This window comes from Ursus maritimus, unplaced genomic scaffold (assembly GCF_017311325.1).
Source record: "Ursus maritimus isolate PB19 unplaced genomic scaffold, ASM1731132v1 scaffold_25, whole genome shotgun sequence".
NCBI classification, from domain to species: domain Eukaryota; kingdom Metazoa; phylum Chordata; class Mammalia; order Carnivora; family Ursidae; genus Ursus; species Ursus maritimus.
Genome location: NW_024425008.1, coordinates 40,074,964 through 40,100,772, shown reverse-complemented (window position 1 = coordinate 40,100,772; position 25,809 = coordinate 40,074,964). Strand labels below are relative to the sequence as shown.

Here is a 25,809-nt window from a genome sequence, read left to right as displayed (position 1 = left end):
CCTTCCTTCCTTCCTTCCTTCCTTCCTTCCTTCCTTCCTTCCTTCCTTTTTGACACCCATTCTTTCTGGGCCATATTATAATGGTTGTGATAGGAGGGTCTCAGGAAAAGCATGCCAAGGAAAGGGAGGGCCTTTCTGGGGCAGGAAGAGCTTCCAGGCCAGAGCAGCTCCAGGCTGTTTCAACCTATCATTAAACAAGAAAATGCCAAGACAGACTTTTCCTTTTACCCATTTCTGTCAGTATTTCTCCTCTTTGTGACTTGAGTAAAGGAGCACAGGCTTGTGAATGGATCCTAGAGATCCCTAGATGTCCTCATATTCTAGAAATTAACATTAAAAATGTATTAAAGTTAGGAAGCCACTGGGAACAATCACAAAGATCATTAGATTATGAATGACATTAGTTTTGGTTATTATTACCTCATGGATAATGACTACTTAATGAGCTTTGGGACATTAGGCAAAGTAACCTCTCTAAGCCCCATGACCTTAACTCTAAAATGGAGTTAATGATAGTACTGATCTCAGATGGTTGCTATGAAAATTAAGCAAGACTGAGTCCATTTCTGAGTTTTTTTAGTTATAAGCCTCAAAATCTGGGTCTGACTGGCTTAAGCAGAAAAGGATTTGGAGTGGATATAGGAAATCTCAGGCTCGCTAGGAAATCTCAGGCTCGCTAGGAAATCTCAGGCTCACTAGAAGGGCTGGAGAACTGGACTCAGAGTTAATACGGTTCTAAATTATAGTCAAAAGCATGATACACAACTAATCTGGGGGTGACTACTGCATTAGTGCTGAGTGTGAGATGGGACAGCTTGCCTTACCTGCGCTGGGGCTGTCATTGACACTGTTGTCATTCCTGCTTTTAAAGCTGACTATTGCTCTACTGCTTCTTGAAATAATTCTGTACTGTCCCTTATTCTTTACATCACTGGCTCCCGATCCAGAATGTCAGGCAAGTGATTCTGGGTCATATGGCCATGCTTTGCAGCAGGGAGCCTAGAAGAGCAAATTTATGGTATTATTAGCTTTTGTGGGGGAGGGGGGAATTGGGCTCTGCCCACTGTGAAAAAATAGAAAACTGGAAATCCCCAAAGCAAAAAAGAGTTCAGAGCTGGGCAGTCCCCAAACTGATAAAATTGCCACTACCGTGGAGTGCTTTGCAGTATGCCTGATATGTGGTAGGAGCCCCCTCCAAACATTGGCTTTGTTAATTTATATTTGCCAGTTTTATTGAGAAACAAGTTTAGGGAGATTTGTACTCCCAGATATGATTTTTGCAGCAAATGGGTTAGAGCTGCTAGAGCAATAAAGATAAATGGGCAGATGTAATTTCCAAGCCTAGAATTTACATGGTAGTCCAATTCAGTTCACTACATGTCCTCTCCCTCTGGATTGAAATATTTCAAGGGTAATTCTGGACAGGGTACCCAAAATGTATAAGGAGCAAACAACCCAGATTGCCACTGAGACTCCCCTGTCATTCATTAGTTGCCCTCCTTTTCACCTGGTTTCCCATTTATGTGTGGTCAGTAATAGACATACTTTAGAAAGTTCTGGACTCAGTGTCAGAAGACCTGGATTTGAATCTCAGCTCTACCTGTGACTACCACTATGATCTGGACACGTTACATAATCCCTGTGTGTATAATGAAGAATATTTAGATTGGATACAATCAGCTGGAGTCTGGCGTGCAACTCTTCTGCTGACTTGTTCAAGCTCACCAGGCTGCACCTGGAACACACAGACTGCGTCAACGTGAATTCCGCCCACTTCCCGTGCTTCATCTCCCTGCACTCCCTCTGCCTGAAGAGGGACAAGGTGGCCATTGTGGTTAGCTCGCTGGACTGGGTTTGGAACCTGGAGAAAATGGACCTGTTGGGCAATAAGATCAAGTACATGGAGCCCCGTGTGTTTGAGACCCTGCCGCACCTGCAGTCTCTGCAGCTGGACTCCAACTACCTCACCTGTGTTGAGCCCTGGATCCTCAACTCTTGGAAATCACTGACGAGCATCATCCGGGCCAGGAACCTATGGAACTGTGGGTGCAATATGTGCAGTCTGGCCTCATGGCTCCGCAGCTTCCAGGGGTGCTATGATGACAAATCACAGTGCGCCAGCCAGGAGTATGTGCAGAGGTACGCGAAGACATCCTAGATGCCTTGTACACCTTCCACCTGTACGAGGATGAGGCTGAGTCCACCAGGGCCACCTGCTCTGGGCCGTTACAACCACAGTGACCTGGGGCTCCCAGCCAGTCTGGCCACCATGCTTGCCGAAGGCAGGGAGGGGCAGCTCGATGGCACGCTGGAGCGGCTACTGTGGCTCTCCCCAGCAGTGAGCATGCTGAGAACACCATGCAGATCTACAAGGGAGTCACAGGCACCATGGCCCTCATCTTCCCCTGCCTCATCATGGTCCTGGTGCTCTCTGTCTCCTAGAAGTGTTTCTTAGCCAGCCTCAGGCAGCTCAGACAGTGCTTTGTCATGCAGAACAGAAAGTGAAAGCAGAAATGGACCATGCATCAGATGGCTGCCATGTCTGCCCAGGAATACTACGTTGATTACAAACTGAACCACATGGATGACCCTGGTGGTCATCAGTGAGTATGGATGCTGTACCTGCCGCCAGCAGCCAGCAAGGGAATGCGAGGTGTGATTATTCCAGTGGAACTCAACCCATGCACTATCAAATAGGTCTGGGCAGCCGGGGCGACCTGCCCGCGCCAGGCTGGGTCTCCTTGTCTGTGCTCTGATATGCTCCTTGACTGAAACTGTAAGGGGATATCTCAACAGGAAGATCTGTCTATATTGAGAAATCTGAGTGTGTAAAAAGGTACCAATCATTGATTTTTTTCTGTAAACGAAAATGTTTAAAATAAAATAGCATTTACAGTTTTTACCAAAAAAATATTTAATACCATTGAGGATTTAAATGAAAACATGAAAATATCTAGCAAATAGTACTGCTTGATAAATATTTTTTTAAAAACAGAACAGGACCCTTGGGAATTACAGAAGATTAAGTTTTACATTTCTTTTAAAAAAATTGAAGAAATCTATAATGTATAGGTCAATATGTAAGCCAGTATAATTTAGGACACCTATTTCAGGGTATCCATGAAGTCACAGTAGTTTTATAATAATACTAAGACATTATTTGCCTTTTTCATTTTCATTCTTTTATGAATTCAGTTTCCAGAGGCTGTACGATGTATTGTGTGATGTCACAACAGATTGCGTGAAGAAGCAGATATGAGAATCCAGCTGTCTTTTATTTAGCCCAAATATTAAAGAGATTTGCAAAAATATAAAACAATGCCACTCTTATCACCAAATTTTTCTTTTGGAAAATTTAGTTATTTTTAAATACAGTGTTAATATGCAATAGTGTTTATTATTTTTAAAAGAATTAACAAATATTTTTAGGTTGCTGTCTTGATTTCTATTTTGGTAACTGTATAGATGTAACCTATATAAACAAAAGCTCTTTGAGGAGCTCAGTGATTTTTAAAGGTACAAAAGGATCTTGAGACCAAAAAGTTTAAGAACTGTTGTATTCTCAGAAAGTGCTATGCTTTCCACAAGAGGAAACTATGGTTGACTAATTTATTGGAGACAGTTTGCTAGAAGTCTATGGACTTGGAACAAATTTTTTAGCCTAAAACGCGCGCGCGCGCACACACACACACACACACACACACACACGGGGGATTAAGTAGAATGAGTTGTTAGGGATAGATAATTTACATAAAAGTAGAAAATTTAAAAAGGAAATTCTTTTGGATGAAGAAATATGATTGATTAGTCTGATTTACACATTGAAAAGATGATTTGGAAGAATTATGGTCAGGTGGAAAGATCATTGAATTAGGAATGAAGAGACCTGTTTTACGTTCTGTTCCTGGCTCCTCAATTCTGTAAATGTATTTTTGAGTAAGTAAGCTCTTCTGTTTTGGATTTGCATTTCTTCAAATGAATGAGAATAAATAATTCCCATCCTGCTTTTTCTTTCATTCAACAAATATTTATTGATTACTTAGAGTGCACGAGGCTCTATTCTAAGTTATGGATGTAGCGATTAAAATATGCAAATTTTAAAAATATGCAAATGTAAAAAAATACCTCCTTGATTCAGGAAGGTAAAAGTTTAATAAGAGATGCAGGGACAAACAAGTAAATAAATATATAAGCAATTATAAATTGTGATAAGTGCTAGAAAGGATCAAATAGTGTGAAATTAAAGAGAAAAATGCTACAGACCTAATTACAGAGGACTAACAGGGTAGGTTTCTCTGAGGCAGTGATGTCTTAACTGAGACCAGATATATGAGAAGGAGCAGAGGGAATCGTTTTCAGCAAAGAGAACTGTGTGCTCAAAGGCCTTGAGGTGTGTCTAAAGTATGGCAGACATGAGGAATGGTAAAACAAAATGGAGAAGTAGATAATGCAGAGCCTTATATGCTGTGAAAAAAAGCCTTCAGTTTAGATGTGTAAAGGACTCAAATATGTTCAAGGCTGAGAGATGTTTAAGGGATTATTGGGCCAGAGTAGGATGTTAGTGAATACAACTTAAATACATTAAGGTAGTTGTGATGGAGGAGCACTATTTCTCACAACTGTTCCTGGTTGATGTTCTCAGGTATAGAAAAATGATTGCGAGAGTGATTATAATTCAGTATTAAAATGCTTAGGTTCTGGGGTCCCTGGGTGGCTCAGTCGGTTAAGTGTCTGCCTTCCACTCAGGTCATGATCCCAGGTCCTAGGATGGAGTCTCGCCTTGGGTTGCCTGCTCAGCAGTGAGTCTGCTTCTCCCTCTCCTTCTGCACCTCCGCCTGCTTGTGCTCATGCATTCTCTCTCTCTCAAATAAAATCTTTTTAAAAAAATGCTTAGGCTCTCACTACTGATAATTTGTTCAAAAGAGTTATGTTTCTTTTTTGATGAGGTTTTTTAACTTACTGAAAACATGTGTTAAATAACTGTGTCAGGTTCTTCTACCAATTACATCTCTGTTTATTTCAGTTCTCTACTTTTTAATGAAGTAAAATATATTACCACTCTGGAAGACCTTCAGAACATAGAAAATGCTCTGAAAGGAAAAGCCAACATTGCATTCTCCTACGTAAGAGCCATCGGAACACCAGGTATTTAACTTTTAATCTTTGTTGTGCCTCTGCACTTGTCTGAGTATGTCGAAGGACTTAAAATAGCATCCTTACCATTATGTTTTCTTTCTTTAAGCAGGCAGCATAGTAATGTGATTGAACAAAAACCCTGGAGCCAGATTGCCCCCATGACTTACACTATGACCTTGCACAACTTATGTAACTTTAGTTTCCTAATCAGTAAGGTGGTGCAAATAACTATGCCTGTCTCTTAGGGTTATTGTGAGCACCAAATGAATTCAAATAATTAAAATAGTTTTTGATGTATAGGAGTGTCCTATAAGCCTTAGTTACTATTTTTGTTTCCTTGTGGTCCTCATGGTACCTGGTATAGTAGTTTACAGTATTCAATAATGTTGATTGAATGGCTTTCTGTTTTATTTTAACATTCGCTATTTGACTTTTTCCTGATTTAAAAAAAATATATAATTTTGACAGCATCACCTTGAGCTGTAATATGTAAAATTATGTAATTTTGTAGTAAAGAAGTTTATAAACATCTTATGAACAAATTATTGTTATGCTTTCAGGACTTTAATTTGTTAATGGTTTTACCTTGATCATGTTAATACAAAACGTTCAAGACATTTTAAAAATGGTGTATGGTCTATGAAATAAAATCACTTATTGGAAATCACAATTTTTATAAACATAAAGCTTGATGGCTACATAGCATGCCACTGAATTTAATATACTTGTAAAATAATACTCTACAATTAGCCTGTTTTTGTTTACAGGGTTCTCAGGTTATTGTCCATAGTTTGTAATTGTCATCAATGAGAAGGATGAGCTAGAGAGGGTTTACGTTGCTACAGTGGAACCAGAACTCTCTGATTTGTATTTTAACAGGAAATACAATGTTTGGAATAGACTGGAAGGAGGAATAGTAGAATAAGGAAGGAAAACTAGGAAGGTATTGCAGTAAGGCAGGTGAGAGATAATGGTGGGTGGCTTGGATCATGGTGTTAGCAGTGGGGGTGGCAATAAATTTGAACTTGAGCAGTATTTTGGTTGTAGGACTAACTGAATTTGCTGACATATTGGCTGTGGAGTGAGAGAGAAATAGCAGAGACCAGGGTGGCTCTGGGGTTTTAGCTTGAGTTACCCGAAAGGTGAAATTGCTGATAACTAGGTGGGGAAGACTGAAAATAGTTTGGAGAGGAAGCTCTGGAATTCACTTTTGGACATCATACTTGTGAAATACCCCATAGACATCCAAGGAGAGATATCAGCAAGGTAATTGGATGCTACTAGTCTGCATTTGATGGTGGAGATATAGACTAAGGTTATAAATTTGGGAGATAAAGCTGTGGGACCAGAAGAGATCACAAAGCGAGTGATGTTAGATGGGAAAGAGAAGAAGACTGAACTGTTGAGATCCGTCAACATTTACAGGTCACTGAAGTGAGACGGAACCAATAAAGAGAAGGAATGGACTGTGTGGTAGGAAGCAAAGTGAAGATAGGGTTTTAAGGAAGAGATAGGAACAGTTGTGTCAAATGGTGCTGAAAGGTTAATTAAGATAGGAGCTGCCAGTTGGCCTAATTATGCTTAGCACTATGGAATTTGTTGGTGACCTTGACAAGCACAGTTTCTGTAGAGTGGTAGGGTAAGTGCCTGATAGGGGTACAAGAGAATAGGTAGAGAGCAACTGGAGACCGTGAATATAGAGAAATTAGAGAAATTTTGCTGTTAAGGGAAGGAGGAAAATGGGGCAGTGGCTGAAGAGTATGTGGGTCAAGTGAAGAATTTCTTAAGAAGCATATATATATGTTGACAAGAAGGATCCAGTAGAAAGCAGAAGCTATAGCATGGAGGAAAACGCGGGGAGAATTACTGGAATAACATCTTTTTTTTTTTTTTTTAAGATTTCATTTATTTATTTGACAGAGAGAGAGCCAGCGAGAGAGGGAACACAGGCAGGGGGAGTGGGAGAGGAAGAAGCAGGCTCCCAGCGGAGGAGCCTGATGTGGGGCTCGATCCCAGGACTCCGGAATTACTCCCTGAGCCGAAGGCAGATGTTTAACGACTGAGCCAGCCAGGCGCCCCTGGAATAACATCTTTGAGTCGACAAGAGGGGATGGAATCTAGTGAATGAGGGGAGGTGTGGTTCTTTGCTGGGAGCACAGAAAATTCATCTATGGTAGAAGGAGGGAAGACAGAGAATATGGGCATCAGTTTTGTTAAGTGGGCAGATAAATATGCTTGTGGAAATTTTTTTGGTTTTGCTTTTGTAACTGGCTCTGTTTTCTCAGTGAAATAAAAATAAAATCATCAGATAGTTTGAGGAGAGAAGAGATGAAGTAGTTGTTTTAGAAGGCCTGAAAATAAAGAATGGTTGGGGCGTCTGGATGGTTCAGTCTAGATTAAGTGTCTGACTCTTGATTTCAGCTCAGGTCATGATCTCAGGGTCCTGAGATCAAGCCCTGTGTGGGGCTCCACAATCAGTGGGGAATCTGCTTAAGATTCTCTCTCTCCCTCTCCCTGTGCCCTGCCCCTATCTGCCTGCTCGTCCTCTCTCTCTCTCTTTCTCAAATAAATAAATAAAATCTTAAAAAAAAAAGAATGGTTGCCAGGCAACAATAATAGTTGATATCAGTAATCTAAAGTGAGATCATGGGGCTCCTGGGTGGTCCTAAAGTGTTAGACTCTTGATTTCGGCTCAGGTCATGATCTTAGGGTTGTGGGATCATGTCCTGCATAAGCATGGAGTCTGCTTAAGATCCTCTCCCTCTGTCCCTTCCCCTGTTCGTGTGTTTTCTCTCTCTCAAATAAATAAATAAATAAATAAATAAATAAATAAATAAATAAATAATAAAGTCAGATCATTAGTGTGGTGATGCTAAAAGGTGTTTGTTTTGTCTTTCCCTCCAGCCATGTTTACTTTTATAGGTGTAAGTACAGAATAAGCAGTGTATCTGATTTAACCTGGATTGTGTTTTAGCCAGAAAGGCAGGGGAGTGATTATAAAGACTGACCTTGGAATGTAAGCTAGGTTAAGAGGGAAGAGAAAACCTGAAGGAATGGAGGACAGTGAAAGTGATAGGACTGTAATTCCTGGAGGATTATGTGCTAGACAGAATGACCTGAAGATGGAGGGGTGTGTGTGTTTATGGAAGGAGGGGGTCAAGGGTATGCTAGACATTGAGATTTTGGAGGGGTTTGCAAGTGATTGGTAATTACAAGGCCCGGTGTGGGACCATAGCAGCGAATGGTTAAGGTAGACTTGAAGAGAGATCACTGGAATCTCCAGAGAGGACCAAAGACTGAGAGGCTAGGATTTGCAAGTATCATCTATGGGGATAATAAAATCTCCAAGGATTATGAGGGAATAGTATTAGAGAGAATGACAGTGTGACAGAAGCTAAATTTTTTTTTGTGGAATGGGGGTGCTTGTTTCTGGCTGGGGTGGTAGATGGCTCCAAGGCAGAATGGTGAGTTGAATACTCTGATGGAACTCAACTCGCGTAGTAGAAGATTCACTGGGGGAGGGGAAGATGACTGCCTAGAAATGGCAGTGAAGAGAAAAGGGAAAATAAAATAAAATGGAAAGGAAGAAATGCTTCAAGTAAATACTTCGAGAAAATTTCCAAGAACTGAAGGATTTGAGCTTCCAGGTTGAAAGGGCTCGTTGAATTCCAGCATAATGGATGAGTATAGAGCCACGCCAAAGCATTTCATTTTGCAGTTTCAGAATATTGGGAACAAGCACTGTTCTAAAAGCTTCAAGAAAGAAAGAGAGAGAGTGAGGGAGGGAAGAAGGAAAGAAAGAGAGAGAAGGGAGGGAGGGAAGGAAGGACGGAAGGAAGGATGGAAGGAAGGGAGGGAAAGATACAGTTAAAGGATCAAGAATTAGAATTGCATTGGACTTCTCAGTTGCAGCCCTAGAAACTGAAGAAAATGGAGCAATGCTTTCAGAATTCTCAGGGGAAATGACTTGAAGGTAGAATTCAGTATGCAGACAACTATAGTTAAAATATGGAATAAAGACACTTTCAGAAGTGTAAGGTCACAAAACGTGTATTTCATATATCCTCTCACAAGAAGGTGCTAGAGAATGGGAGCAAGGGAGCCAATCAGTCAAGAGGATGTGGATTACAGGCCAAAGGACCCTGCATAAGAGAAAGAGTAAGAGAATCCCCAGGATGATGCAGACGTGAGTAGTGAGTTCCCAGGATTGAAGCTGTGTAGCAGGCCCAGGTGCAGTAGTCTGTACTGCAGCAAAGCCATAAGCTCTGCAGAAATGTCTCCAAGGAGAGGAACTGCTAGTGTGCCTGATCTATTTGAAGTATTGAGAGCGCTCACCAGTAGTGGAAGAATTTAGAAATAAATTAGAAATAAGTTTAAACAAATTAAAAAGTTATAGCTGGTGAAAAAGTTGCCCAAAAAAGGAGAAATGTTCATTTTGCACTCTGTGGCTCACTTGTAAGTAGTATTTACTGAGTTATGACAATGTAAAGACAGATAATTGAACTAATAAAAATTAGAACTCATTTGGGATTATTGAGGGGACAGAAGTGTGTGTGTTTGTGGAGTGAGGTTTTGGGAAAGAGCTAAGTTATCATCTGCCATAGTGGGAAGTCAATAGATTAATAACACTTTAAAAAATCAGAAAATAAGAGTGTAAGAATGTCATTTAAAGACTTGGAGGTAAATACCAAAAGAAACAGTAAAAGAATTGAAAGCTGCTGTCTCTTGGGAATTGGAAATGGGGTGGGGGTGGGGGAGAAATTATTGTTTTTCTTAATATGTTTTGTAGAATTGTTTCTTTTTAAACTATAAGTTTGATAAACAAAAAACCAAGCCAGAAACAATAAGCAGGCATATACATATATAAAATATAATCTATAAAAATTGGTTGGTGGATGCATAGTCTCTTCCCTGCTATGAGGAGAAAACTATCACAGACTTGTCACATGTTATATTCTCAAGTATAACTCGTTTCTATTTCCTATTAACTCTTCTCTTTCCTTGAATAGAATGGACTTTTCATAAATTCTTAAACTGCATTTTCTTGACTGGGATTCCCTACAAGGAATTTTTCTTTATAATAGAGCCTAAAAGGGTATAGGGCAATATTCAGAGAGAGTCACAAAAACTAACTTCTCGTGTCTCCCAACTCTCTTATCTTTTCTTCAGAGCACAGGGCGGTCATGGAAACTGCCTTTGTCTATGGGACCACATACAAGTTTGTGCTAACCACGGAAACTGCCCTTTTGGAAAGTATTGGGTATGTACAAGAGGCATATGTCAACGGTTTTAAGTTTGCTTCTTTCACATTACTTATTCACCATCTCCATCAGACTCTCGCATCATGGACTTCGAGGGGAATTGTAAGCACATGTGAATATATAAATGAAACTGGAAATCTCCATCATTATTATTGTCTGCCATTCTACAGTCTGCAAATGAAATTAAATGTGCAGAGGTGATGTTAGGCTAAGGTGAACAAGGAAAATACGGATAAGCCACAATATGTGATCCTGGAATTTTAGGTATTTTAGGTATTTTAGGAATAGATCTCCCACAGTGATCAGATAGTAAAATAACAGCTTTGATAACTAAGTTCCAGAAGTTCTTTCTTTCTTTTTTTTATGCTTCATCTATTTTATTTTATTTTATTTTATTTTATTTTATTTTATTTTATTTATTTTATTTTTATTTTTTAAATATTTTTTTATTATGTTAGTCATCGTACAGTACATCCCTGGTTTTTGATGTAATGTTCGATGATTCATTAGTTGCGTATAACACCCAGTGCACCATGCAATACGTGCCCTCCTTACTACCCATCACCAGCCTATCCCATTCCCCTACCCGCCTCCCCTCCGAAGCCCTCAGTTTGTTTCTCAGAGTCCATACTCTCTCATGCTTCACTCCCCCTTATGATAACCCGCCTTTTTTTTAAAAAAAAGATTTTATTTGTTTGACAGAGATAGAGACAGCCAGCCAGAGAGGGAACACAAGCAGGGGGAGTGAGAGAGGAAGAAGCAGGCTCATAGTGGAAGAGCCTGATGTGGGGCTCGATCCCATAACGCCGGGATCATGCCCTGAGCCGAAGGCAGACGCTTAATGTGTATAACACCCAGTGCACCATGCAATACGTGCCCTCCTTACTACCCATCCCCAGCTTATCCCATTCCCCCACCCTCCTCCCCTCTGAAGTCCTCAGTTTGTTTCTCATAGTCCATAGTCTCTCATGTTTCATTCCCCCTTCTGATTACCCCCCTTTCTTTATCCCTTTCTTCCCCTACTGATCATTCTAGTTCTTATGTTCCATAGATGAGAGAAACCATATGATAATTGTCTTTCTCTGCTTGACTTATTTCACTTAGCATTATCTCCTCCAGTGCTGTCCATGTTGCAGCAAATGTTGAGAATTCGTTCTTTTTGATAGCTGAATAATATTCCATTGTCTATATGGACCACAACTTCTTAATCCAGTCATCTGTTGAAGGGCATCTCGGCTCCTTCCACGATTTAGCTATTGTGGACAATGCTGCTATGAACATTGGGGTGCATATGGCCCTTCTCTTCACTACGTCTGTATCTTTGGGGTAAATACCCAGTAGTGCAATTGTGGGATCATAGGGTAGATCAGTTTTTAACTTGTTAAGGGACCTCCACACTGTTTTCCAGAGTGGCTGTACCAACTTGCATTCCCACCAACAATGTAGGAGGGATCCCCTTTCTCCACATCCTCTCCAACAATTGTTGTCTCTTGCCTTGTCTATTTTTGCCATTCTAACTGGCGTAAGGTGGTATCTCAGTGTGGTTTTGATTTGAATTTCCTTGATGGCTAATGATTTTGAACATTTTTTCATGTGTCTGTTAGCCATTTGTATGTCTTCATTGGAAAAGTGTTCATATCTTCTGCCCATTTTTTGATTTGTTTATTTGTTTCTCGTGTATTGAGTTTGAGAAGTTCTTTGTAGATCTTGGATACCAGTCCTTTATCTGTAGTGTCATTTGCAAATATCTTCTCCCATTCCGTGGGCTGCCTCTTAGTTTTTCTGACTGTTTCCTTGGATGTGCAGAAACTTTTAATCTTGATGAAGTCCCATAAATTCATTTTATCTTTTGTTTCTCTTGCCTTTGGGGATGTGTCATGAAAAAGGTTGCTTTGGCCGATGTCGTAGAGGTTGCTGCCTATGTTCTCCTCTAGAATTTTGATGGATTCCTGTCTCACATCGAGGTCTTTCATCCATTTGGAGTTTATTTTTGTGTATGGTGTGAGAGAGTGGTCAAGTTTCATTCTTTTGCATGTAGCTGTCCAATTTTCCCAGCACCATTTATTGAAGAGACTGTCTTTTTCCCACCGGATGTTTTTTCCTGCTTTATCAAATATTAGTTGCCCAAAGAGCCGAGGGTCCATTTCTGGGCTCTCTATTCTGTTCCATTGGTCTATGTGTCTGTTTTTGTGCCAGTACCATGCTGTCTTTGTGATCACAGCTTTGTAGTACAGCTCGAAATCCGGCATTGTGATGCCCCCAGCTTTGTTTTTCCTTTTCAACAGTTCCTTGGAGATTCGGGGCCTTTTCTGTTTCCATACAAATTTAAGGACTGTTTGTTCCAGTTCTTTGAAAAATGTCCTTGGTATTTTGATCGGGATAGCATTGAAAGTGTAGATTGCTCTGGGTAGCATGGACATTTTAACTATGTTAATTCTTCCGATCCATGAGCATGGAATATCTTTCCATCTTTTTATGTCTTCCTCAATGTCTTTCAAGAGTGATTTATAGTTTCTAGAATATAGGTCCTTTACGTCTCTGGTTAAGTTAATTCCAAGGTAACGTATGGTTTTTGGTGCTATTGTAAATGGGATGGATTCCCTAATTTCTCTTTCTTCGGTCTCGTTATTCGTGTATAGAAATGCAACTGATTTCTGAGCATTGATTTTGTATCCCGCCACGTTACTGAATTGCTCTATAACTTCTAATAGTTTGGGAGTGGCTTCTTTTGGGTTTTCCATATAGAGTATCATGTCATCTGCAAAGAGAGACATTTTGACTTCTTCTTTGCCAATTTGAATACCTTTGATCCCTTTTTGTCGTCTGATTGCTGTTGCAAGGACTTCTAGTACTATGTTGAATAATAGTGGCGAGAGTGGGCATCCTTGTCGAGTTCCTGATCTTAAGGGAAAGGCTTCCAGCTTTTCCCCATTGAGAATAATATTTGCAGTAGGCTTTTCATAGATGGCTTTTATGAGATTGAGAAATGTACCTTCTATTCCTACACTCTGAAGGGTTTTAATCAGGAAAGGATGCTGTATTTTGTCAAATGCTTTTTCGGCATCGATTGAGAGGATCATATGGTTCCTGAGTCTTTTCTTGTTGATATGATGTATCACGCTGATTGATTTGCGAATATTGAACCACGCTTGCATCCCAGGTATGAATCCCACTTGATCGTGATGGATAATCCTTTTAATGTACTGTTGGATTCTATTAGCAAGTATCTTGTTGAGGATTTTGGCGTCCATATTCATTAGGGAAATCGGTCTGTAATTCTCCTTTTTGATGGGGTCTTTGCCTGGTTTGGGGATCAAGGTAATATTGGCCTCATAGAATGAGTTTGGTAGCTTTCCTTCTGTTTCTATTTTTTGAAATAGCTTTAGGAGAATAGGTATTATTTCTTCTTTGAATGTTTGGTAGAATTCCCCAGGAAAACCGTCCGGGCCTGGAGTTTTGTTATTTGGAAGGTTGTTTATCACTGACTCAATTTCTTCATAATTAATTGGCCTGTTTAAGGAATCAATTTCTTCCGGTTTCAATCTTGGTAGTTTATAGGTTTCCAGGAAGGATTCCATCTCTTCCAGATTGCTTAGTTTATTGGCATATAGCTGTTGATAAAAATTTCTAATAATCCTTCCAATTTCAATGGTGTTCGTCGTGACCTCTCCTTTTTCATTCATAATTTTAATAATCTGGGTCCTTTCTCTTTTCTTTTGGATAAGTCTTGCCAGTGGTCTGTCAATTTTATTGATTCTCTCAAAGAACCAGCTTCTAGTCCTGTTGATCTGCTCTACTGTACTTCTGGTTTCTGCTTGATTGATTTCAGCTCTAATTTTGGTCAACTGCTTCCTCGTGCGTGGATTAGGCCTGTCCCTCTGTTGCTGTTCCAGCTTCTTGAGGTGAGAATATAAAAACTGCATTTTAGATTTTTCTATTCTTTTGAGTGAGGCTTGGATGGCTATGTATTTCCCCCTTAGGACTGCCTTTGCAGTATCCCATAGGTTTTGGACTGTTGTATTTTCATTCTCATTGGTCTCCATAAATTGTTTAATTTGATTTTTGATTTCCTGGTTTATCGAGTCATTCCTGAGCAGGATGGTTCTTAGTCTCCAAGTGTTTGAGTTTCTTCCAAATTTTTCCTTGTGGTTGAGTTCCAATTTCAGAGCGTTGTGGTCTGAGAATATGCAGGGGATAATTTCAATCTTTTGGTATCGGTTGAGACCTGTTTTTTGTCCCAGAACATGGTCTATTCTTGAGAATGTTCCATGGGCATTAGAATAGAATGAGTATTCTTTGGTTCTGGGGTGTAGTGTTCTATATATATCTATGAGGTCCAACTCGTCGAGTATGGCATTCAAAGCTCTTGTTTCTTTGCTGATTTCTTGCTTAGGTGATCTATCTATTGCTGATAGTGGAGTGTTGAGGTCCCCTACTATTAGTGTATTTTTATCTATATGTCTCTTTATTGTGGTTAAGAGTTGGCTTGTGTATCTTGCTGCTCCCCTGTTGGGTCGCATATATATATTTATAATTGTCATATCCACTTGTTGGATACATCCTTTAAGAATAATATAGTGCCCTTCTGTATGTCTAACTATGGTCTTTAGTTTAAAATCCGACCTGTCTGATATGAGAATTGGTACCCCAGCTTTCTTTTGAGGTCCATTGGCATGAAAGATGGTATTCCATCCCTTTACTTTCAGTCTGGATGTATCTTTAGGTCCAAAATTAGTCTCTTGTAGACAGCAAATAGATGGGTCATGTCTTTTTATCCAGTCTGCAACCCTGTGGTGCTTTATGGGAGCATTTAGGCCATTTACATTGAGACTGATTATTGAGAGATATGATTTTAATGATGCCATGTTGCCTGTAAAGTCTTTGTTTCTATAGACTATGACTTTCTGTTCTGTATCATCCTTGGGGCCTTTTTACTTTTATAGAACCCTCCCCCTTAATATCTCCTGTAGGGCTGGTTTCGTGGTTACGAAATTGGTTAGTGACTGGCGATTCTGGAAGGTCTTTATTTCTCCATCAATTCTGAATGGATATGGATATAACCAAATTATCGAAATGGAGTTCAGAGTAACAATGGTCAAGATGATGTGTAGACTTGAAAAAGTATTAACGAAAATGTTAATGAGAATATAGAATCTCTAAGGGCAGAAATGAGAGAAATCTGGCAGAAAATAAAAATTCTATGAACCAAATGCAGTCAAAACCTAGAGGCTCTGACGGCCAGGGTGAATGAGGCAGAAGGATGTATCCGCAATGGAGGATGGGTTAGTAGAAAGAAAGCTAAAAAGAAACGCTCAAAAAATCCAATCTCAAGAATAGACAGGAGATTACTGACTCAATGAAACGTTCCAATGTCAGAATCATTGGCATCCCCAGGGGTGGAGAAAACAGAGGTCTAGAAGAGATATTTTAACAAATTGTAGCTGAAAACTTCTCTAATCTAGCAAGGAAACAAACATTCGCGGTCCAGAGGCAGAGAGAGGACCCCTCCCAAGCTCAACCACGACAAACCTACACCACGTCACGTCATAGTGCATTTCACAAACATTAGATCCAAGGATACAGTATTGAAAGCGGCCAGGGCAAAGAAATTTCTCATGTACCAAGGCAAAGGTATTAGAATTACGTCAGACCTGTCTACACAGACCTGGAATGAGAGAAAGGTGGGGACATTTTTAAAGCTCTTTCAGAGAAAAACATGCAGCCAAGGATCCTTTATCCAGCAAGGCTGTCATTCAGAATTGATGGTGAAAGCAGCCAAGGCAAAGAAATTTCTCACGTACCAAGGCAAAGGTATCAGAATTACGTCAGACCTGTCTACACAGATCTGGAATGAGAGAAAGGGTTGGGGTCATTTTTAAAGCTCTTTCAGAGAAAACATGCAGCCAAGGATCCTTATCCAGCAAGGTTGTCATTCAGAATTGATGGAGAAATAAAGACCTTCCAGAATCGCCAGTCACTAACCAATTCGTAACACGAAACCAGCCCTACAAGGAGATATTAAGGGGAGGGTTCTATAAAAGTAAAAAGGCCCCAAGGATGATACAAGCAGAAAGTCATAGTCTATAGAAACAAAAGACTTTACAGGCAACATGGCATCATTAAAATCATATCTCTCAATAATCAGCCCAATGTAAATGGCCTAAATGTCTCCCTAAAGCACCACAGGTGTGCAGACTGATAAAAAGACATGACATCTATTTGCTGTCTACAAGAGACTAATTTTGGACCCAAAGATACATCCAGATGAAAGTAAAGGGATGGAATACCATCTTTCATGCCAATGGACCTCAAAAGAAAGCTGGGGTACCAATTCTCATATCAGACAGGTCGGATTTTAAACTAAAGACCATAAGTTAGACATCGAAGGGCACTATATTTCTTAAAAGGATGTATCCAACAAGTGGATATGACAATTATAAATATATATGAATAACCCAAGGGGAGCAGAAGATTACCAAGCCAACTCTTAACCACAATAAAGAGACATATAGATAAAAATTCATTAATAGTAGGGACCTCAACACTCCACTATCAGAAATAGAGCACCTAACAGAAAATTGACAAAGAAACAAGAGCTAATGCCACACTCTTCGACGAAGTTGGACCCCATAGATATATATAGAACACTACACACCAGAACCAAAGAATACTCATTCTACATCTGCCCATGGAACATTCTCAAGAATAGACACGTGTTCTGCACAAAACAGGTCTCAACTGGATACCAAAAGATCTGAAATTATTCCCTCATATTCTCAGCACACAAACGCTTTGAAATTGAAACTCAACCACAAGGAAAAATTTGGAAGAAACTCAAACACTTGGAGACTAAGAACCATCCTGCTCAAGAATGATTCGACAAAACTGGAAATCAAAAATCAATTTAAACAATTTATGAAGAACAATCGAAAATGAAACACAACGGTCCAAAACTGCGGATACTGCAAAGGCAGTCCTAGGGAAATACATAGCATCCAAGCCTCACTCAAAAGAATAGAAAAATCTAAAAGAGTGGAAAAGTTATATTCTCACCTCAAGGCTGGAACAGCAACAGAGGAGCACCTAATTCACGCACAAGGAAGCAGTTGACCCGATTAGGGCGAAATGGATGACTAGAAACCGAGCGCCGCTTCGGGTGCGGCACAGCGTGTTGCGCCTGCCTTCAGCGCCAGGGCGTGATCCCGGCGTTATGGGATCGAGCCCCACATCACTCTTTCTGCTGTGAGCCTGCTTCTTCCTCTCCCACTCGCCCTACTTGTGTTCCCCTCTCGCTGGCTGTCTCTATCTCTGTCAAATAAACAAATAAAATTCTTAAAAAAAAAAAAGAAACCAGGAGCACAGTAGAGAGCAGATCAACAGGTAACAGCTGGTTCTTTGAGATAATCAATAAAATTGACAGACCACTGGCAAGATTATCCAAAAGAATAGAGAAAGGACCCAAATTAATAAAATTAAGAATGAAAAAGGAGAGGTCAAACCAATACCAACGAAATTGAAAACTATTATTAGATGCTTTATCAGCTATATGCCAATTGCTACCTGAAAGAGATGGAGGCCTTGGAAACCTATAAACTACCAAGACTGAAACAGGAAGAAATTGATTTTTAAACAGGCCAATTAATTATGAAGAGATTGAGTCAGTGATGTCAGTGCTTCCAAAAACAAAAACTCCAGGCCTGTACGGTGTTCCTGGGAAATCCTACCAAACACTCAAAGAAGAAATAATACCTATTCTCCAAAGCTATTTCAAAAATAGAAACAGAAGAAAAGCTACCAAACTCATTCTATGAGGCCAATATTACCTTGACCCCCTAACCAGGCAAAGACCATCAAAAAGGAGAATTACAGACCGATTTTAATGAATATGGACGCCAAAATCCTCAACAAGATCTGGCTAATAGAATCCAACAGTACAATAAAAGGATTATCCATCATGACCAGGGGACATCCCTGGGATGCAAGGGTGGTTCAACATTCGCAAATCTATCAGTGTCATAGACGTTATCAGCAAGAAAAAAGCCAAAAATCATATGATTCTCTCAATAGATGCAGAAAAAGCATTTGACAAAATACAGCATCCCTTCCTGATTAAAACCCTTCAGAGTGTAGGGATAGAGGGCACATTCCTCAATCTCATAAAAATCATCTATGAAAAGCCTACAGCAAATATCATTCTCAATGGGGAAAAGCTGGAAGCCTTTCCCTTAAGATCAGGAACATGACAAGGATGCCCACTCTCGCCACCACTATTCAACATAGTACTTGCAACAGCAATCAGACAACAAAAAGGGATAAAAGGTAACCAAATTGGCAAAGAAGAAGTCAAACTGTCTCTCCACAGATGACATGAAACTCTATATGGAAAACCCAAAAGAAGCCACTCCCAAACTATTAGAAGTTATAGAGCAATTCAGTAATGTGGCGGGATACAAAATCAATGCTCAGAAATCAGTTGCATTTCTATACACGAATAACGAGACTGAAGAAAGAGAAATTAGGGAATCCATCCCATTTACAATAGCAACAAAAATCATACATTACCTTGGAATTAACTTAACCAGAGACGTAAAGGATCTATATTTTAGAAACTACAAATCACTCTTGAAAGACACTGAAGAAGACACAAAAAGATGGAAAAATATTCCATGCTCATGGATTAGAAGAATTAACATAGTTAAAATGTCCATGCTACCCAGAGCAATCTACACTTTCAATGCTATCCCGATCAAAATACCAATGACATTTTTTCAAAGAACTGGAAACAAATAGCACTATAAATTTGTGGAGGAACCAGAAAAAGGCCCCAAATTGCCAAGGAACTGGGTTGAAAGGAAAAACAAAGCCGGGGCATCACAATGCCAGTTTGAGCTGTACAACTACAAAGCTGTGATCACAGAAAAGACAGCATGGTACTGGCACAAAAACAAGAATATTAGACCATTGAACAGAATGAGAACCATGAAATGGACTTCTCAGCTCTTTTGGGCAAATAATTTTTGATAAAGCAGGGAAAAAAGATCCGTGGAAAAAAGACAGTCTCTTCAATAAATGGTGCTGGAAGAATTGGACAGTCTACATGAAAAGAATGAAACTTGACCACTCTCTCACACCATGCACAAAAGATAAACTCCAAATGGATGAAAGACCTCGATGTGAGACAGGAATCCATCAAAAATCTTAGAGGAGAGCATAGGCAGCAACCTCTACTATCATCAGCCAAGCAACCTTTTCATGACAGCATCTCCAAAGGCAGAAAACAAAAAGATAAAATGAACTTGTGGTGACTTCATCAAGATAAAAAGCTTTCTGCCAGCCAAGGAAACAGTCAAAAAAACTTAGAGGCAAGCCTACGGAGATGGAGAAATATTTGCAAAACTGATACTACGAGATAAAAGACTGGTATCCAAGATCTACAAAGAACTCTCAAACTCAATACATAGAAACTAAAATAATCAAATCATAAAATGGGCAGAAGATATGAACACTTTCCCAATGAGACATACAAATGGCCAACAGACACATGAAAAAATGTTCAAAATCATTAGCCATCAAGGAAATTCAAATCAAACCACACTGGGAACCTACCTTACGCCAGTTAGAATGGCAAAATAGACAAGGCAAGGGACAACAATTGTTGGAGAGGATGTGGAGAAAGGGGATCCCTCCTACATTGTTGGTGGGAATAGTTGAGTACAGCCACTCTGGAAAAACAGTGTGAGGTCCCTAACAAGTTAAAACTGATCTACCCTCATGATCCCAAAATTGCACTACTGGGTATTTTACCCCAAGAAGATACAGATGCGTAGTGAAGAGAAGGAGACCATATGCACCCCCAATGTTCATAGCAAGTCATTCCGCGGCTAAGCTAAATCGTGGAAGGAGCCGAGATGCTTTAACAGATGACTGGATTAAAAGTTGTAGTCCATATAGACAATGGAATATTATTCAGCTATCAAAAGAAGCGATTCTCAACATTTGCTGCAACATAGGACAGCACTGGAGGGAGATAATGCTAAGTGAAATAAGTCAAGCAGAAAAGACAATTATCATGTGGTTTCTCTCATTCTATGGAACATAAGAACTGGAAGGTCGGTAGGGAGAAGAAAGGGATAAAGGGGGGTAGGGGCGCCATGGTGGCACAGCGGTCTAAGCGTCTGCCTCACCGGCTCAGGGCATGATCCAACGAGCGTATGGAGGATTGAGCCCACATCTAGGCTCTTCCACTATGGCCACTTCTTCTCTCTCTCACTCCCCCTGCTTGTGTTTCCTCTCTGGCTGGCTGCTCTCTATCTCCTGTCAAACAAATAAAATCTTTTTTTATAAAAAGGCGGGTTATCATAAAGGGGGAGTGGAAGCATGAGAGAGTATGGACTCTGAGAAACAAAACTGAGGAGCTTCGGAGGGGAGGCGGGTAGGGGAATGGGATAGCTGGGTGGATGGGTAGTAAGGAGGGACCGTATTGCATGGTGCACTGGGTGTTATACTAACTAATAATCATGAACATGTACATCAAAAACCAGGGATACCAAATCGATGACTAACATAATAAAAAAATATTTAAAAAATAAAAATAAAATAAATAAAATAAAATAAAATAAAATAAAATAAAAAAATAAAATAAAATAGATGAAGCATAAAAAAAGAAAGTTAGAAAGAACTTCGAACTTAGTTATCAAAGCTGTTATTTTACTATCTGATCACTGTGGAGATCTATTCCTAAAATACCTAAAAATACCTTAAAAATCCAGGATCACATCATTGTGGCTTATCAGGTATCCTTCTTGTCACTATAGCCCTAACACGACCTTCTGCACATTTAATTTCTCATTTGCAACTGTAGAATTGGCAGACAATAATAATGATGGGAGTCACGAAGTTTCATTTATATATCTCACAATGTGCTTACATCCCTCAAGTCCATGATGCGAGGAGTCTGATGGAGATGGTGGAATAAGTAATGTAAGAAGCAAACTTAAAACCGTTGACATATGCCTCTTGTACATACCCAATACTTTCCAAAAGGGCAGTCTCAGTGAGTTAGCACAAACTTGTATGTGGTCCCATAGACAAAGGCAGTTTCCATTGACCGCCTGTGCTCTGAAGAAAAGATAAAGAGAAGTTGGGAGACACGAGAAGTTAGTTTTTGGTGACTCTCTCTGAATATTGCCCTATACCCTTTTGGGCTCTATTATAAAGAAAATTCCTTTGTAGGGAATCCCAGTCAAGAAAAATGCAGTTTAAGAATTTTAGAAAAGTCCATTCTATTCAAAGGAAGAGAAGAGTTAATGGAAATGAACGAGTTATACTTGAGAATATAACATGTGACAAGTCTGTGATAGTTTTCTCCTCATAGCGGGGAGAGAGACTTGCATCCACCAACCAATTTTTATAGATTATATTTTATATATATATATATGCCTGCTTATTGTTTCTGGCTTGTTTTTTTTGTTTATCAAACTTATAGTTTAAAAGAAACAATTCTACAAAACATATTAAGAAAAACAATAATTTCTCCCCCACCCCCACCCATTTCCAATTCCCAAAGAGACAGCAGCTTTCACCTCTTTACTGTTTCTTTTGGTATTTACCTCCAAGTCTTAAATATGACATTCTTACACTCTTATTTTCTGATTTTTTAAAGTGTTATTAATCTATTGAAACTTCCCACTATGGCAGATGATAACTTAGCTCTTTCCCAAAACCTCACTGCAAACACACACACTCTGTCCCCTCAATAATCCCAAATGAGTTCTTAATTTTTATTAGTTCAATTATCTGTCTTTACTTTTGTCATAACTCAGTAAATACTTACTTACAATGAGCCACAGAGTCAAAATGAACATTTCTCCTTTTGGGCAACTTTTTCACCAGCTATAACTTTTAATTTGTTTAAACCTTATTTCTAATTTATTTCTAAATTCTTCCACTACTGGTGAGGCGCTCTCAATACTTCAAATAGATCAGAGCACACCAGTTCCTCTCCTTGGGAGAACATTTCTGCAGAAGCTTATGGCTTTGCTGCAGTACAGACCATCTGCACCTGGGCCCTTGCACACAGCCTTCAATCCTGGGAACTCACTACTCACGCTGCATCATCCACTAGGGATTTCCTCTTACTCTTTCTCTTATGCAGGGTCCTTTTGGCGCTGTACTAATCCACATCCTCTGACTGATTGGCTCCTTGCTCCACATTCTCTAGCACCTTCTTCATAGAGAGGATATATGAAATACACGTTTGTACTGCCTTACACTTCTGAAAATGTCTTTATTCCATATTTTAACTATAGTTGTCTGCAGTACTGAATTCTACTCCTCAAGTCATTTCCCTAGGGAGTCTGAAAGCATTGCTCCATTTTCTTCAGTTTCTAGGACATTGCAACGTAGGAAGTCGAAAATGCAATTCTAAATTCTTGATCCTTTAACTGTATCTTTCCCTCCCTTCCTTCCATCCTTCCCTTCCCGTCCTTCCTTCCCTCCCTCCCTTCTCTCTCTTTCTTTTCCTTCTTCCTCCTCTCTCTCTCTCTCTCTTTCTTGAAGCTTTTAGAACAGTGCTTGTTCCCAATATTCTAAGAAACTGCAAAATGAAATTGCTTTAGGCGTGGCTCTACTCATCCATTATGCTGGAATTCACGAGCCCTTTCAACCTGGAAGCTCAAATCCTTCCAGTTCTTGAAATTTTCTAACGTATTTACTTGAAGCATTTCTTCCTTTCCATTTTATTTTTATTTTTCCCTCTCTTCACTGCCATTTCTAGAGCGATCATCTTCCCCTCCCCCAGTGAATCTTCTACTTCAGCGAGTTGAGTTCCATCAGAGTATTCAACTCACCATTCTGCGCTCGGAGCCATTCTACCACCCCAGCCAGAAACAAAGCGACCCCATTCCACAAAAAAAAAAAAATTTGGCTTCTGTCAGCACTGTCATTCTCTAATACTGATTCCCTCATAATCCTTGGAGATTTTATTATCCCCATAGATGTAATCCTTGCAAAATCCTACGCCTCTCAGTCTTTTGGTCCTCTCTGCAATTCCAGCGATTCTCCTTCAAGAGTCTACCTTAACCATCCTCAGTGTATGTGGTCCCACACGGTCTTAGAATTACCAATCACTTGCAACGCCCTCCAAAATCTCAACATGTCTAGCATACCTTGTAGCCCCCTCCTTCCATTAAACACAACACCCCTCCATCTTCAAAGGTCATTCTGTCTAGACATAACCTCCTCCAGGAAATTACAGTCCTATCACTTTCACTGTCCTCCATTCCTTCCAGGTTTTCTCTCCCTCCAACTCTAGCTTACATTCCAAAGAGTCAGCTTCTTATAATCACTCTACCTTTCTGGCTAAACACAAATCCAGAGTTAAAATCAGATCACTGCTATTCTGTACTTACACCTATAAAAGTAAACATGGCTGAGGGAAAAGACAGAAACAACAAACACCTTTAGCATCACCACACTAATGATCTGACTTTATTATTTATTTATTTATTTATTTATTTATTTTATTTATTTGAGAGAGAGAAAACACACTAACAGGAAGGGACAGAGGAGAGGATCTAAGCAGACTCCATGCTATGCAGGACATGATCCCCACAACCCAAGATCATGACCTGAGCCGAAATCAAGAGTCTAACACTTTAGGACCACCCAGGAGCCCATGATCTCACTTTAGATTACTGATATCAACTATTATTGTTGCCTGGCACCATTCTTTTAAGATTTTATTTATTTATTTGAGAAAGAGAGAGAGAGGGCGAGCAGGCAGATAGGGCAAGCGAGGCACAGGAGGGAGGTGGTAGACCCGAAGCTTAGATTCCCCACTGATTGTGGGCCCCACACAGGGCTTGATCTCAGACCCTGGAGATCATGACCTGAAGCTGAAATCAAAGAGTCAGACACTTAATCTAGACTGAACCATCCAGACGCCCCAACCATTCTTAGTTTTCAGGCCTTCTAAAACGCTTCACTTCAATCTCTTCTCTCCTCAAACTATCTGGATGATTTTATTTTTATTTCACTGAGAAAACAGAGCCAGTTAAAAAGCAAAAACCAAAAAATTTCCACAAGCTATTTATCTCGCCCACTTAACAAAACTGATGCCCATATTCTCTGTCTTCCTCTCCTTCTACCATGATGAATTTTCTTGTGCTCCCAGCAAAGAACCACACCTCCCCTCATTCACTAGATTCCATCCCCTCTTGTCGACTCAAAGAGTTATTCCAGGGGCGCCTGGCTGGCTCAGTCGTTTAAACATCTGCCTTCGGCCTCAGGAGTAATTCCGGAGTCCTGGGATCGAGCCCATCAGGCTCCTCCTGGCAAGCCTGCTTCTTCCCTCTCCCACCTCCCTGCCTGTGTTCCCTCTCTCGCTGGCTCTCTCTCTGTCAAATAAATAAATGAAATCTTAAAAAAAAAAAAAAAAAAAGATGTTAAGTCCAGTTTCACGCTGCTTTTCCTCATGCTATAGCTTCTGACTTTCTACTGGATCCTTCTTGTCCAACTTATATATATAAGCTTCGTTAGAAATTCTTCACTTGACCCACATACTCTTCAGCCACTGCCCCATTTTCCAATCCTTCCCTTAACAGCAAAAATTTCTCTAATTTCTCTATTCTTCACGGTCTCCAGTTGCTCTCTACCTAACTCCTCTCATGTACCCCTATCAGGTACTTACCCTACTCACCTCCCTACAGAAACTGTGCTTGTCAAGGTCACCAACAAATTCCATAGTGTTAAGCATAATTAGGGCCAACTGGCAGCTCCTATCTTAATTAACCTTTCAGCACCATTTGACACAACTGTTCCTATCTTCTTCCTTAAAAACCCTATCTTCACTTTGCTTCCTACCACACGTCCATTCTCTTCTCTTTATTGGTTCCGGGCTCCACTTCAGTGACCTGTAAATGTTGACGGATCTCAACAGTTCGATCTTCTTCTCTTTCCCATCTACCATCACTTTCGCTTGTGATCTCTTCTGGTCCCACCAGCTTATCTCCCAAGTTTATAACCTTAGTCTATAGTCTCCACCATCAAATGCAGACAGTAGCATCCAATTACCTTGCTGATATCTCTCCTGGATGTCATGGGTATTTCACAAGTATGATGTCCAAAGTGAATTCCAGAGCTTCCTCTCCAAACTATTTTCAGTCTTCCCCACCTAGTTATCAGCAATTTCACCTTTGGGTAACTCAGCTAAAACCCCAGAGCCACCCTGGTCTCTGCTATTTCTCTCTCATCCCACAGCCAATATGTCAGCAAATTCAGTTAGTCCTACAAGCAAAATACGTGCTCAAGTTCAAATTATTGCCACACCCCCACTGCTAACACCTATGATCCAAGCCACCCACCACATTATTCTCACCTGCCTTACTGCAATACCTTCCTAGTTTTCTCTTCC

The 25,809-nt window shown here is 40.0% G+C and overlaps 1 protein-coding gene and 1 pseudogene across 5 annotated transcripts in view; both read left to right on the top strand.

The window, feature by feature from the left end:
* The window catches only part of TXNDC16 (thioredoxin domain containing 16), a 118,716-nt gene that overhangs the window by 32,537 nt on the left and 60,370 nt on the right, over nucleotides 1–25,809 (top strand). For all 5 annotated transcript variants that reach the window (XM_040641834.1, XM_040641836.1, XM_040641833.1 and 2 more), the window contains exons 7-8: nucleotides 5,024–5,145; nucleotides 10,306–10,396. In XM_040641834.1, coding sequence (XP_040497768.1) covers nucleotides 5,024–5,145; nucleotides 10,306–10,396 — 213 coding nt within the window. The remainder of the gene's footprint in view (nucleotides 1–5,023; nucleotides 5,146–10,305; nucleotides 10,397–25,809) is intronic.
* LOC103672880 lies at nucleotides 1,060–2,853 on the top strand (annotated as a pseudogene).